The following is a 13,281-nucleotide window of genomic DNA, read 5'->3' as shown; positions in this document are numbered from 1 at the left end:
GTGTAGTATTTTCTACTGCAGTTATTTAAAATGAGATAACTGCAAACGTTTATCTACCCAGTAGAGGGCTTACAAAATGACGGCTTCTTCACCAAACAGTCTGTGCCACCAGAAAAACAGCCCACTGTGGAAAAATGTTTAATGCCTAGGGGAAGTCTCCATGACCTAGAGTTAACAGAAAAGTGCAGGCTGGGCCGGGCGCGGTGGCTCACGCCTGTAATCCCAGCACTTGTGGGAGGCCAAGGCAGGTGGTCACTTGAACCCCGGAGTTCAAGACCAGCCCAGTCAACATGGTGAAACCCTGTCTCTCCTAAAAATACAAAAATTAGCTGGGCGTGATAGTGGGCGCCCGTAGTCCCAGCTACTTGGGAGGCTGAGGTGGGAGGATCCCTTAATCAGGGGAGATTGAGGCTGCAGCAAGCCATGATTGCACCACTGCATTCCAGCTTGTGTCTCAAAAAAATAAAATAAAATAAAAGAGAGTGCAGGCAGGATCCTGGTCACTCACCTCCAGCGAACGCACGTGCACAGCCACAGACCGGGGAAAGCATGTGACCTGGGGACATTTATTTATTTTTTTTTTCCGGAAATACCTTGTGAGCATCCACTGTCTTGCCAGGCGCTGGCCTAGGTGCTCGGCTGCAGCGTAAGGAGGCCTTGGCCTCAGAGCCTCATCTACACGGCATGCCCCCACCCCCAGCTCCTCAACCCAGAGTGACTACAGGGGGGCCACACTTCATGTCCTCCTGGCTGTGTGGTATCCAGGTAACAAACTCCTGCCCTGCACGTTATGGATCAACCCTCTTGTGATCAAAAGCAGGACTTACGGGACAGTGTGGTGATGTGGGGACTCAGAGGCAGGCCGGCCCAGCTGCCAGGTGCACCTGCTCGGGGCATCGGGCCGGATCCACAGGGGCTCCTTGGCTTCCTTATCCCCTGGGAGCCCCTTCTCCAGGCTCCCCTGTGCCAAATGTGGCCTTGAGAGGTGGGGGCAGCCTGTGGGCCCCACTTCTGCCTGGGGGGTCTCAGAAGGCATGCTGGGACCTGGCAAAGCAAGGAGAGAGGCATCGGTTCAGGCTCAGATGCTGTGGGGTCCAGTGAACCCTGCTGACCCTGTCCCCTTCGGGTGGGGTGCTCTGCTCCCTCAGAGAAGCCCAGGAAGAATTACACAAAAACACAGGCACCAGCCCTGTGGGCAGCCGCTTGGCCATGTCTCCTCCATAGGCATATACGGAAAAAAAAAAAAAAAAGGAAACAGACAGTTGCTTGGGCCGGGTGCAGTGGCTCACGCCTCTCATCCCAGCACTTCGGGAGGCTGAGGTAGGAAGACAATTGAGTCCAGGAGGGTAAGACCAACCTGGGCTCCAGCCCTGTTTCTATTTAAAAAATAAAACAACAACAACAAAACAGATGCTTGCACACCCATGCTCACTGCTGCACCATTCACAAGTCAAAAGGTGGAGGCGGGCAGCCCATGTGTCTGCGGATGGATGGACGCACACGATAGGTTCATACACACACTAGAATATTTACTCAGCCATAAGAGAAACGAATTCTGGCACGTTACAACATGGACGAATCCTCAGGACATGATGCCAAGTGAAACAAGGCAGAGACAAAAGGACAAATGCTGTGTGATTCCACTTCCACGATGAGGCACCTGGGACTCTCGAACGCCCCTCTCTGTCTGGCAAATTCATAGAGAGAGAAAGTAGAACAGAGGCTGCCAGGGGCTGGGGTGAGTGGCGAAGGGAGGGTGATTGTTTGATGGGTGCAGAGGTTGTGTTGGGGATGATGAAAATGTTCTAGGTGGAGATAGTGACGGTGGTTGCATCACATTTACAAATGGTTACAGTGATCAGTGTCACGTGTATTTTACCCAGGATTAAAAAAACACACAAGCACCTTGAAATAGATAAGACAAAAAAAAAAAAAAAAGGAGAGAGAAAACAGAAAGACCAGGGCACCCAGGCGAGGCCCCATCTGCTGCCCTTCCTCTGGGGGGACAAAGAACGCATGACCACCCCCCACCTCACCCTCTACACAGGGCCCAGGACTGGACTCAGTCCCCTTCACCCTGCTTTGATTCTCCACATTCAACAGGACACTAAGTCCACAGCCGTCACTCACCGGACAGATGGTGCTGACAGTTCGGCACCGTTCAGACTCTGTAAGGAGAGGTGACAGCAAACTGTGTCGTGGGATCCTGGAATAGAAAAGGGGCGTGAGGGGAAAACTGTAAATCTGACTCAAGCATGGACTTTGGTTGATGTTAACAAAGGTTATGTGATCGTGGAATTGGCTCATTAATTGTAACAAATAGGCCGTGCACGGTGGCTCACGCCTGTAATCCCAGCAGTTTGGGAGGCCAAGGTGGGTGGATCACGAGGTCAAGAGATCGAGACCATCCTGGCTAACATGGTGAAACCCCGTTTCTACTAAAAATACAAAAATTAGCCAAGTGTGGTGGTGCGTGCCTGTAGTCCCAGCTACTTGGGAAGCTGAGGCAGGAGAATTGCTTGAACCCGGGAGGTGGAGGTTGCAGTGAGCCGAGAACAGAGCGAGACTCTGTCAAAAAAAAAAAAAAAAAAAAAGTAACAAATATACGACATCAGTTTAATATCTTAACAGGAGAAACTGTGGGAACTCTACTATCTATCTTCTCAATTTTTCTGTAAATCTAAAACTGCTCTTTTTAAAATTTTCGAGATGGAGTCTCACTCTTGTTGCCAGGCTGGAGTGCAGTGGTGTGATCTCGGCTCACTGCAACCTCCACCTCCCGGGTTCAAGCAATTCTCCTGCCTCAGCCTCCAGAGTAGCTGGGATTACAGGCGTGTGCCACCACACCCAGCTGATTTTTGTATTTTTAGTAGAGAGGAGGTTTCACCATGTTGGCCAGGCTGGTCTCGAACTCCTGACCTCAGGTGATTTGCCCGCCTCGGCCTCTCAATTGCTGGGATTATAGGAGTGAGCCACCCCGCCCGGCCTAAAACTGTTCTTTTTAAAAAAGCCTATTAAAAAAGAAAAAGTTGCTGAAGCCGGCTGCATTTGGAAGCCCTTGGGAGTACGCGGCTCAGGTGGTCTCTGCGCACAGGCCTTACCCAGGCCTCAGCTTGGCATCCTGGACTTCCCGACCTCCCCTCCACCTTTGCAATTCACCAGGCCGGTGGCCAAAGCGGCTTCAAACAACCCTGGAGGGTGGTGCTGTCAAGGTCATGGGACCACGGACTTGTCTGAAAATCTGAAGGCGTTGGATCTTCTCTTCCCCAGAAAAGCGCACCCCGCTTTCAGAGGTTCGTGTCCCTCCTGAAGTCACCCAAGCGTGCCCCTGCTTTTCTTTCTACCCGGACCTTGTAAGAAGCCGCCGCCGTGAGCGGAGCAGCACCTTCCTCCGCCGGTCGCGGGAGTCACCTGCGGGAAGGGACTCTCCGTCTGGCACAGGCCCTGTCTGGCCTGGGGCGCGCACGCTCCGCCGCGGAATCCTCCAGAAAGCCTTGGACCCGTGGCCCTGGCAGACGCAGGCGGCCCAGCGCCTTGCTTTTGGCGCCTCGCCTCGCCCTGGAGCACCCTCCCGCAAGGTAAGGGGCTGCCGGGAACGCAGATCGCCAGCCGCCGGGGCTCTGAAGAACCCAGAGGCGCTCGGCGGAAAGCTCTCCAGGAGACCGGGACCCGAACCCGAACCCGCGGGCTCCCCAAGGCGATAGTGTCGGGCGGCCGGACGCACGTGCGTCCCGGGGAGGGGGGTTCACTTGGCGTCGCCCCGGCCGCTCCTTAAACCGCAAGACCCCCTTGGGGTCACGACGCTCCCGGGACACCCCTGCACGCGCGCGCCAGCACTCCCGGAGGGGCCTGGGGAGGGCCACGCGCACGGAGAGCGGGAAACTCCTCTGAGCTTCCCGGGGGTAGATCCAGACCCTACTGACACCCGGAAACCGCCGGCCACTCCGCCCCCGGAAGCGACACTTTGGGACAAAGCTGGGGACAAGCGAGCCCAGAAGATCCTCGGGAAGCCGAGTTTCGCGCTCCGCTCTCACCCCCCCTCCGCCTCCCCCTTGCATCCTCCAGCTCGGCTGCCGTCTGGCCTGGGGCTCAGGGAAGTGAGGTCCCAGGAAATCCTCCATCCCCACAACGCAACCTGGGCAGAGCCCCGCGTCCCTCCCCCAGCGGGCACCCACCTCGCGTGCCGCCCGCGCAACGACAGCGTTTACCGCCACCCCACACAGTCCGCCGAAAAGGGCGATTTGCAAACAGTCATTTCCCATCCACAACACAGCGAAAACTCAACGCTGGGCACGAAGCGTGCGTCTCCCCCAGATTCCCAGCCCGCGTCCCCGCTCCACGCTCCGGGACTCGCCGCCAGTGGGGTCCGCTCCGCCGGCGCGGGGGCTGGGGTGGGAGCCCGGGGCCACGTGGACGCCCGAACTCCCAGCTTCTGGGCGGCCAAGACCTCAGGCGTGGGCGCGGGTGCGTCGGGGGTCCTGGGAACCAGATGATGCAACAGCGGGCGGAGGCGCGGAGGGGGAGACCCGGACCTAGTTGGGATCCTCCGTCCAGAGCGGGGAGCGGGTCTCGGTGGGGCCGGATCTCACCTGGACGGATATGTGGGAAAGAGGGGCGAGCTGCTGCCCCGACTGCGGAGAGGTGGAGACGGCGACCCCGGGGTGGCGGCCTCGCTGGGACCCCCCGCAAGGGGAGCTGGCGGGCTGCGATTGGCGGAGAGGCGGGGGCGGAGGCCGGCGCCCGCCAATGCCTCGTGGCAGAGCACCCGCCCCGCCCAGCCCCTCCTCCACCCCACCCAGCCCGGGCCCCTCCCCCAACCCCACCGCAGACTGGGACCCGCCGGCCTGAGACCCCCGCCCTCCCCGGGACCCCGGCTTGCCCCCACCGCAGTTCGCCCGCCCCATTTCCACGCCCTGTTGATTCAACCGCAGACCTGGGTCGCCGCCCCTCCCCCGCCTTCCCCTGCCCCTGCTCCCACCCGCGGACCCCGGGGGCCGTGCGAACGCCCCTACGTGGTGTTCCGATGCTGTTTTACTTGGTTAACTTCTTGCCCTTCGGGAATTTAAGGAACATTTACTAATGAGCTCGAAACGTGCGTCCTGATGGGTCGGGGGATTGCGCGTCCTCGAGGACCGACCCCAAGGGCGTGTGTTGCGGACCCGGGAGACCGGGGCGCCGCGCCGGGGAGGGACTCGATGGCCGCTCTCTGTGGCCACCGGACGCCGTGCGCAGCGAGTCCGATCCCCGAGCCGAGACGCTGAACAGTCGCCTTGCGCGGCTCCGGTGCGGCCCACGGGCAGGGGCAGCCGGGCGCTCGCGGGGACTGGGCCGACGCCGCGCAGGGTGGTAGCAGGGGCGCCCCGCGGGGCTCCTTCGCCAGGTCCCGGAGGCCGCGGGCGGGGCCGTTTCCCAAACATCGTGTTCTGGACTTTCAGAGGCTGAACCTGATCCCCCCGCCCTATGGCTAAATGGGGGACCCCAGGCCCCCGAGTCTCCCTGGAGTCCTGTAGCGAAAGACACGGACGGTGCCCAGCAGCTCTGGGCGGAGGAACGCGCTGCGCCTCCGCGGCGTCCCGGGCTCAGTCCAGAGCGATGCTCCGCAGCCTCCTCTGGCCCGCGCGGCTCCGCCGGGGTCTCTGCCGCATGGGATTCACAGTGCGGGAGGGAGTGAGACGTGAATTAGAATTAAATGTCCACTGACAGGAACTGACACGAAGAACAATAAAGCGGGCGACGTGGGGAGGGGACGGGGATGGGGTTACATTAGGAAGGCTCTGGAAGGCGGCACTGGAGGCCGAGACCGCGCCGCTGTCCTCCAGCCTGTGCGACTGAGCGAGACTGTCTCAAAAAAAAAAAAAAAAAAAAAAAAAAAAAAGAAAACCAAAAAAAACCCCTGTCCAGCCTTTGTAAGAAGAGAGACGTGGACACAGACACGCGGAGAGGAAAAGGCCATGTGGAGATGCGGGCAGAGACGAGGTGTGCTGCCACCAGACTAGAAATGGCAGGGATCGCTGGCGGCCTCCAAAGGGCTGGGAAAGGTGGGGAGGGCCTCCCCCAGAGCCTTCAGACAGCCTGCAGGAGAGAAAGACGATAAACGGTGTTGTTTTTGTTGTTGTTGTTTGAGACAGAGTCCCTGTCCTACAGGCTAGAGTGCAATGGCGCGATCTTGGCTCACTGCAGTCTCCGCCTCCCGGGCTCAAGTGATTCTCCTGCCTCAGCCACCCGAGTAGCTGGGATTACAGGCGCGCGCCACCATGCCAGGCTAATTTTTGTATTTTTAGTAGAGACGGGGTTTCACCGTGTTGACTAGGCTGGTCTCGAACTCCTAACATCAGGTGATCCATCCGCCTCTGCCTCCCAAAAGTGCTGGGGTTACAGCAGTGAGCCACCCCGCCCGGCCCAGTGTGTGTTGTTTTAAACCACTCAAGTTTGCAGTAATTTGTTACACAACCCAAACACTTTTTAATTTGTTAAAACTTTTAAAGTAATTTTAGATTAGAAAAGTGGCAAGAACCATACAGAATGTCATATTCCCTCATACGGATTTTCCAAATGTTAAAATTTTTTGCTTCTATTATCAGAAACTCATTTTTAACTCAAATGTTCAGTTTTTACTACATTTGCTCCCTTTGTCTCTGTCTCTACACACACACTGTGCGCAGGTGCGGTGTATGAATCCGTCTGTCACTCAGTCCATCTCTCTGGTTTCTGTAACTAGGAGACCAAGTTGCAGACATGATGCCCCTTTACCCTTGAATTCCTTAGTGTGTACTTAGTAAAAACAAAAAAATATTTTTCATGACTACAATACAATGAACTGTCAAAGCTGAGAACTTAACATTGATACAAAACCGTGATCTCATGCCTGGTCCTTGCTCAGAGTCTGCCAATATAGTCCGCCCCTGAATCACGGGTTTCAACTGCATGGGTCCATTTATACACAGATTTTTTTCAATAAATAATTTTGGAGATTTTTTTGTTTTGTTTTGAGACGGAGTCTCGCTCTGTCGCCCAGGCTGGAGTGCAGTGGCACGATCTCGGCTCACTGCAAGCTCCGCCTCCCTGGTTCACGCCATTCTCCTGCCTCAGCTTCCCGAGTAGCTGGGATTACAGTTACCCTCACCATGCCTGGCTATTTTTTTATTTTTATTTTTAGTAGAGCCAGGGTTTTGCCATGTTGGCCAGGCTGGTCTTGAACTCCTGGTCTCAAGTAATCCGCCTGCCTCAGCCTCCCAAAGTACTGGGATTACAGGCATCTAAAGTGGCCAACCTACTCTATGTAATTACTAAGTGTCTTGTAGGGAGCTACTTTGTATCTCTATGTATCCTGTTGCTTCTCAATCTTTCACTCTCTAGTTTTTATGTTATTTTGTTTTGTTTTGTTTCTTTTTGAGACAGAGTCTTGCTCTGTCACCCAGGTTGGAGTGCAGTGGTGTGATCTCAGCTCACTGCAACCTCCTCCTCCCAGGTTCAAGCTATTCTTCTGCCTCAGCCTCCTGAGTAGCTGGGATTACAGGTGCACACCACCACGCCTGGCTATTTTTTCTATTTTTTTTTTAGTAGAGATGGGGTTTCACCATGTTGGCCAGGCTGGTCTTGAACTCTTAACCTTGTGATCCGCCTGCCTGAGCCTCCCAAAGTGCTCGGATTACAGGCATGAGCCACCATGCCCAGCTTTTTTTTTTTTTTTTTTTTTTTTTTTTTTTTTTTTTGAGACGGAGTCTCACTCTGTTTCCTCGGCTGGAGTGCAGAGGTGTGCAGCCTCCACGTCAGCCTCCAGAGTAGCTGGGACGCCACCACGCCCAGCTAATGTTTTTGTTTTTGGTTTTGGTTTTATTTGAGGCAGAGTTTTGCTCTTATTGCCTAGGCTGGAGTGCAATGATGCGATCTCAGTTCACTGCAACCTCCGCCTCCCAGGTTCAAGCGATTCTCCTGCCTCTGCCCGCCCCTCAGTAGCTGGGATTACAGGATCCCGCCACCACGCCTGGCTAATTTTGTATTTTTAGTAGAGGGGGGGTTTCTCCATGCTGGTCTCAAACTCCCTACCTCAGGTGATCTGCCCATCTTAGCTTCCCAAAGTGCTGGGATTACAGGTGTGAGCCACAGTGCCCGGCCATTTTTGTATTTTTAGTAGAGACGGGGTTTCACCATGTTGGCCAGGCTGGTCTCGAACTCCTGACCTCAGGTGATCCACCTGCCTCGGCCTCCAAAGTGCTGGGATTACAGGGGTAAGCCACCACACCCAGCCCATTCTCTAGTTTGAACACTTACTGATGATTTTGTCTGAATTGATTTTTATTAAGATGGTTGCTGAGCTGTGGCTCACGCCTGTAATCCCAGCACTTTGGGAGGCCGAGGTGGGCATATCACAAGGTCAAGAGATTGAGACCGTCCTGGTCAACATGGTGAAACCTCGTCTCTACTAAAAATACAAAAATTAGCTGGGCATGATGGTGCGTGCCTGTACTCCCAGCTACTCGGGAGGCTGAGGCAGGAGAATCACTTGAACCAGGGAGGAGGAGGTTGCAGTGAGCTGGGATCGTGCCACTGCACTCCAGCCTGGCGACAGAGCGAGGCTCTGTCTAAAAAAATAAAATAAAATAAAATAAAATAAAATGGTTGCTGAATAATGGTTTTTCTAAGCCCATCACTCCTTCTATATGTATATACCATTTGGCATTCCATTATCAGAGTTTTCCTTCTCCCTCATTTATTCACTTAGTTATATCAATGTGAGCCATAGGTCCTATTTTAAAAAGAAAAAGCTACACCTGACCACTGAAAGTGCACGAATGGCCAAAGGGGGTGGCTCACGCCTGTAATCCCAGTACTTTGGGAGGCCAAGGTGGGCAGATCACCTGAGGTCAGGAGTTTGAGACCAGCCTAGTCAACATGGCAAAATCCCGTCTCTACTCTCTACTAAAAATACAAAAATTGGCCCAGTGCAGTGGCTCACGCCTGTAATCCCAGCACTTTGGAAGGCCAAGGCGGATGGATCGCCTGAGGTCAGGAGTTGGAGACCAGCCTGGCCGACATGGTGAAACCCCATCTCTATTGAAAACACACACACACACACACAAATTAGCTGGGTGTGGTGGCCGGCACTTGTAATCTCAGCTACTTGGGAGGCTGAGCAGGGGAATTGCCTGAACTCGGGAGGCGGAGGTTGTGGTGAGCTGAGATCGTGCCATTGCACTCCAGCCTGGGTAACAAGAGTGAAACTCCGTCTCAAAAACAAAAACAAACAACAACAACAACAACAACAACAAAACCCGTGTCTCTCCGGCCCTCATCATTTTGTAGCCTCTGCCTCATTTCTGTGCCTCCCTACATGAGAGGAGGCACCACAGGAGCAGAGTCCCCGGGAGGCCCTGGCCGGCCACATTGTAACGGGAAGGAGCTCAGAGCCAGAGATGCAGGAATGCTGGTGTCCTGTGGAAGAGCTTCCTTCTAATCACCTCTGTTTCCTCAAAGGAATAGGCCTGACAGCTGGTCAGCAGCAGGTGGACAGAGAGGCCGAGCTGATGGACGGTTTTGTTGTTACTTTTGTTCAGAGTAGAACACGTATGCAGAAAGTGCACACGTCACGAGTGGACGTGGACAGTGGATAAACTGCTACCCCACTGGGGTGCGAGCAGAGGGGAGAGGCCTGGGCCTGCACCATCCCCTGGTGGCCGGAAGACTGGGGCCTCAGAACTGGAGGAGGTTGGAGGAGAAGGAGGAGGAAGAGGAAGCGAAGGAGAGGTGGGCAGCACTGAGGGCCCCTGCGAATTTCCATTCAGTAATTTCACATGCCCCTGGCAGCACGGCTGTGCTTTCCTCTGGCTGTGGTGAGTGGCCTGCGTGGCAGAGCAGGGGAAGAGCGCTGGAGATGGTTGTGTGTGTTTACGAGATTCTCTCTCCCTGCCCAAGTCACGGCAGTGGCGTGGATTTGGGCTGAGCTGTGGTTTGCTTCACCCCTTGGGACACACGGCAGAAGGGAGTGACTTGTTTGCAGCTGAGACCTGGGGGACAGAGGCCCTGACCTCCACCTGCAGCCTGGGGCCCAGCCCTGCAGAGCCTGGCAGGACAAGAACAAAATGCCCTTTGCAGGGAGCCACTGGGACTGGGGCTGTTTGCTGGTTGGGTTACGTGTGAGAGCGAAGTTTTGTCTGAGTGTGTTGGTGGGAGATGGCACAGAAGGGAGGCTGAGCTGCATTTGTTTGCAGGGATCTGCACCGGGTGGGGTGGGAAGGATGGGCAGCAGGTGGCAGGGACAGTGAAAAGCTGGTGGGTCCATGCACGGGCAGCGCCACCGGAGAGAAATAACTGCCGATGGAGAGTTCTAGAATAAGGAGCTGGAGCCTCCGAGGGGCTGAAGGGGCTGCCGCTATAGCAACAATACCCTTTGGGCATGAGAGGAGGGGAGGATTTGGGTAGGACTGTGGCCAATATCGTCCCGAGGGGAGGGGTCCTGAGCCCAGGCGTCCAGGAGGAGGATGGGTCTTTCTTTCAGCGGTGTTTTGGGATTTGGGGATATGTAAGTCTCACACTTTTTTGGTTACATTCATTCCTTTTGACTTGAGGAGGGAGTCCGATTGCCCATGAATGCGAGCCGTCCATGTCTCAGGGTCGGCTGCACGTCTTCCAGCAACGCCGTGTCATTTTCCGAGAGTAATGTGTGCACTCGCTCACTTTCACGCCATCTCTCCACTCCTCATGGGGCAAGCAGAGTTCCTGCTCCCCGTTCTGCGTGTCTGCCCCACTCCCACCTTCAGTTACTAATACTGTATCTTTTCTTTTTTTTTTTTTTTGAGACGGAGTCTCACCCTATCACCCAGGCCGGAGTGCTGTGACATGATCTTGGTTCACTGCAACCTCCACCTCCTGGGTTCAAGTGATTCTCCTGCCTCAGCCTCCTGAGTAGTTGGGATTACAGGCATGCACCACCACACCCAGCTAATTTTGTATTTTTTAGTAGAGACAGAGTTTCTCCATGTTGGTCAGGCTGATCTTGAATTCCCAACCTCAGGTGACCCACCCACCTCAGCCTCCCAAAGTGCTGAGATTATAGGCGTGAGCCACCGCACCCAGTCTATCTTTTATTTTTCTAGAGACAGGGTCTCACTCTGTCTCCCAGGCTGGAGTGCAGTGGTGCGTTCATGGTGCCCTGCAGCCTCAACCTCCTGGGCTCAAGTGATTCTCCTGCCTCAGCCTCCCAAGTAGCTAGGAGCACAGATGTGAGCCACCACACCCGGCAACAGTTACTAATGCTATTGCTGCCAACAACGGCAACAACTGACTGCCATGCACTGACTGCGGATGTGCCAGGTCCTGCTTTGGGAACTTCACCTGTGTTACCTGACGGGATCTTCCTAACACTGAAGGAGGGGCACCACCTGGCCATCCCTTTCCAGAAGGGAAAGATGAGTGTGCAGGAACAGGAAGTAGAGCTGGGTGAGCCCAGGCGGCAGGACTCCTGGGCCTGCTCTTACCCACAGGACTTTGTGGTCCTCCCACGACAGTCGGCCCCAGCTTGGGGTCTTAGTTTGAACCACGCGAAATTGCTGAAATGCGACCTTCAGACCCACAAAAAAATGGCAATTTCATATGATTCTTTTTTTTTGAGACTGAGTCTCACTCTGTCGCCCAGGCTGGAGTGCAGTGGTATAATCTTGGCTCACTGCAACCTCCGCCTCCCGGGTTCAAGCGATTCTCCTGCCTCAGCCTCCCGAGTAGCTGGGATTACAGGTGCGTTCCACCATGCCTGGCTAATCTTTGTATTTTTAATAGAGATGGGGTTTTGCCATGTTGGCGAGGCTGGTCTTGAACTCCTGACCTCAGGTGATCCACCTGCCTCAGCCTCCCCAAGTGTTAGTGTGAGCCATTGTGTCCGGCTGATTCAACTTACTTTTGTTCGTTTGTTTTTTTTTTTTTTTTGAGATACAATCTCACTCTGTCACCCAGGCTGGAGTGCAGTGGTACAATCTCGGCTCACTGCAACCTTTGCCTCCTAGGTTCAAGCGATTCTTCTGCCTCAGCCTCCCTGGGATTACAGGCACCCACCACACCCGGCTAATTGTTATGTTTTTAGTAGAGACGGGGTTTTGCCATGTTGACCAGGCTGGTGACAAACTCCTGACCTCAGGTGATCTGCCCACCTCAGCCTCCCAGTGTTGGGATTACAGGCGTGAGCCACCATGCCCTGGCTGATTCAACTTAGTTAAAAAAAAGACCTGGGATTTGAGGAGGTGCCTGAATATTTGCAGGCGGGCGTTTTCCAAATCGAGTTTGGTTGTGTGAGGTGGAACGTAGGCTCCAGGGATCCCCGCTGTGTGAACGGACCAGCTGCTCCTGGGAATGCCGCTGAGATGGAGGTGCCCTGTGGAGGTGGAGTCCCAGAGGGGTGAAGGGCTGGCTTCCTCCCTAGGAGCCACACCATGCCATCGAACGAGCCAGCATGCAGCAGAAACCCCTGGCAAGATGGCCGAGGCTGGGTGGTGACCTCACTTGCCGGGTTGGTGGGCCCAGGCCCGGCTCTCTCCTGAAAGCTCCACAGACCTGCAGACTCGGTTTCCGGGCCTGTCCTGCTGCCCCTGGAGCACAGGCATGGGAGACAGCCACCTGGGCGGTCTTGGGGCTGTTTGGTTGAAGGTTCTGTCACACAGGACGTGCTGGAAAGAAAAGACCTTGGACTTTAATTTCTTTGGGCGTTAGACAGGAGAAGGAGGGTTCAGCTTTAGACCACGTTTTCTTAGGAGCCTGGCAGTGGGAGGGGAGCCATATTTTCCAGACTCTGCAGCTTCAGGCCGCCATGGGTCTCAGCTGATCTCTTGCAAAGCGCTTGGGAGCTCACGTGACCGGGGAGGCGGTGTGGCGTGTCAGCCTTGGCTGCTGGGTGGCGCTTGAGTTAACCTGATTATTGTGTGGATCTCACTTGTTCAAAACCTTCCTGGGGAAGAAGCCAACCGTCCGTGGAACCAGGAGGAGCCTGAGGGTGGCAGTGGGCACTAAGGAAGTGACCCTTGGGGTGTGGAAGGATGACCTTGGCATGGTCGATGCCTTGCCCAGCCCACTCCACTCGGGGTGAGGGAACACGGGAACAGTGTCATGTTTCCATGAGGGGCCACTCCTGGCTTCTCTCCCCGCCCATCCTCTATCCTTCCCTGGAGAGGAGGTGTGACCTGTCTGACCACGTCCAGCCGAGGCTCTGGCACTGACTTGTGCAGATGCCTGGACTGCAGGGCGCTGCTCTGTTTAAATGGTACGAGCCCTGGGGACTCATTCCCCTCCTGCCCCCAG

The 13,281-nt window shown here is 55.2% G+C and overlaps 1 protein-coding gene across 6 annotated transcripts in view; it reads right to left on the bottom strand.

Annotated features, from left to right (window-relative positions):
* The window catches only part of CBS (cystathionine-beta-synthase), a 28,140-nt gene extending 22,919 nt beyond the window's left edge, over positions 1 to 5,221 (bottom strand). For 3 of the 6 annotated variants that reach the window (XR_003118506.1, XM_025378680.1, XM_025378681.1), the window contains exons 1-3: positions 4,590 to 4,765; positions 2,131 to 2,206; positions 828 to 1,044 (exon numbers count right to left, since the gene is read on the bottom strand). Coding sequence is in view for 5 of the 6 variants with exons in the window: in XM_025378680.1 (XP_025234465.1) it covers positions 828 to 1,036 (209 nt within the window). In the remaining variant the exon portion in view is untranslated. Of the gene's footprint in view, positions 1 to 827; positions 1,045 to 2,130; positions 2,207 to 4,175; positions 4,444 to 4,589; positions 4,766 to 5,012 lie in introns of those variants that run through there. The other 3 variants (XM_025378682.1, XM_025378684.1, XM_025378683.1) reach the window with 3 other exon arrangements.
* Positions 5,222 to 13,281: the final 8,060 nt, after the last annotated feature.

Source organism: Theropithecus gelada, chromosome 3 (genome assembly GCF_003255815.1).
Source record: "Theropithecus gelada isolate Dixy chromosome 3, Tgel_1.0, whole genome shotgun sequence".
NCBI classification, from domain to species: Eukaryota; Metazoa; Chordata; class Mammalia; order Primates; family Cercopithecidae; genus Theropithecus; species Theropithecus gelada.
Note: the sequence above shows the minus strand (reverse complement) of the source record. Positions and strands in the feature narration are given on the sequence as shown.